Source organism: Sphaeroforma arctica (genome assembly GCF_001186125.1).
Source record: "Sphaeroforma arctica JP610 unplaced genomic scaffold supercont1.10756, whole genome shotgun sequence".
NCBI lineage: Eukaryota > Ichthyosporea > Ichthyophonida > Sphaeroforma > Sphaeroforma arctica.
The window spans coordinates 1-901 of NW_014029802.1; the positions used below are offsets into that span (position 1 = coordinate 1).

Genomic DNA, 901 nt, shown 5'->3' on the forward strand with positions numbered 1-901 from the left:
ATGTTTATATATATATATGGCACCAGCGATTGTCACAGGACAGTTCAAACCCTCGGTAGTAGGTCAGGTGCACAAACGAAGACAAGATCATGTCACACATACATACATATATACATAGGTACATAGATAGATACTTACATATACACATTCATACATACATGCATGCATGCATACATACATATACATAAATATATACATACATACATACATTCATTCATACATACATATATACATACATACATACATACACGTATACGTGGTCAAGTGTACTAAACACGCCCTCGGAACAAGTAACACACCTTGAAGAAGACGTCCATCTCGTTCTTGAGGTGGGTCTTGAAGGACGCCAACAGACTCAAGAAAATAGCCAAGGACAACTCAAACACTTTGGGATTGGATGAAACGCCATTGCTAAGGATGGACGCGCACAGCTGTTGCTTGACAACGGCGATATACTGCGGATGCGTGCGGAAACTCTCACCTGCAAGCAGTAGTGGAGAAATAAAGAGGACCAACGATCCTGAGAAATGCGTCTCGTATGTATTCAGTAGATTTGCACGTTGGCACAATCAACACAACAAAGATTGACTGCGTGCGAAAAGGAACCCTCGTCAAGATGTAGATTCTACTGCACACAAACATATATGACACTGTCATACACTAGCACGCTATTGTATGATTACACTATAACATACCACTGTTCTGCAGAATCCCCAGCAGCAACTCGAGACTCAGAATCTTGGATTTGACTTCGAAGGCACGCGCCTCTACACCCACGGGCATGGGCTTGTTAGACAGCTTACAGAAGTGACGGAATACCAGATATGCATCCACTGGTATAGGGTATTAAAAGCAGGTAAAATAAAGACAGGGTTTTTGAAGCTATGTAAGAATTATTATT

At 41.4% G+C, this 901-nt stretch overlaps 1 protein-coding gene across 1 annotated transcript; it reads right to left on the bottom strand.

The window, feature by feature from the left end:
- Positions 1-269: 269 nt before the first annotated feature.
- SARC_17436 (hypothetical protein) lies at positions 270-481 on the bottom strand (the record flags this gene model as incomplete). The annotated part of the gene is made up of 1 exon (XM_014288473.1): positions 270-481. A coding segment is annotated over one exon (212 nt), but the record flags the coding sequence as incomplete, so codon positions are not given.
- Between the last annotated feature and the right edge of the window lie 420 nt (positions 482-901).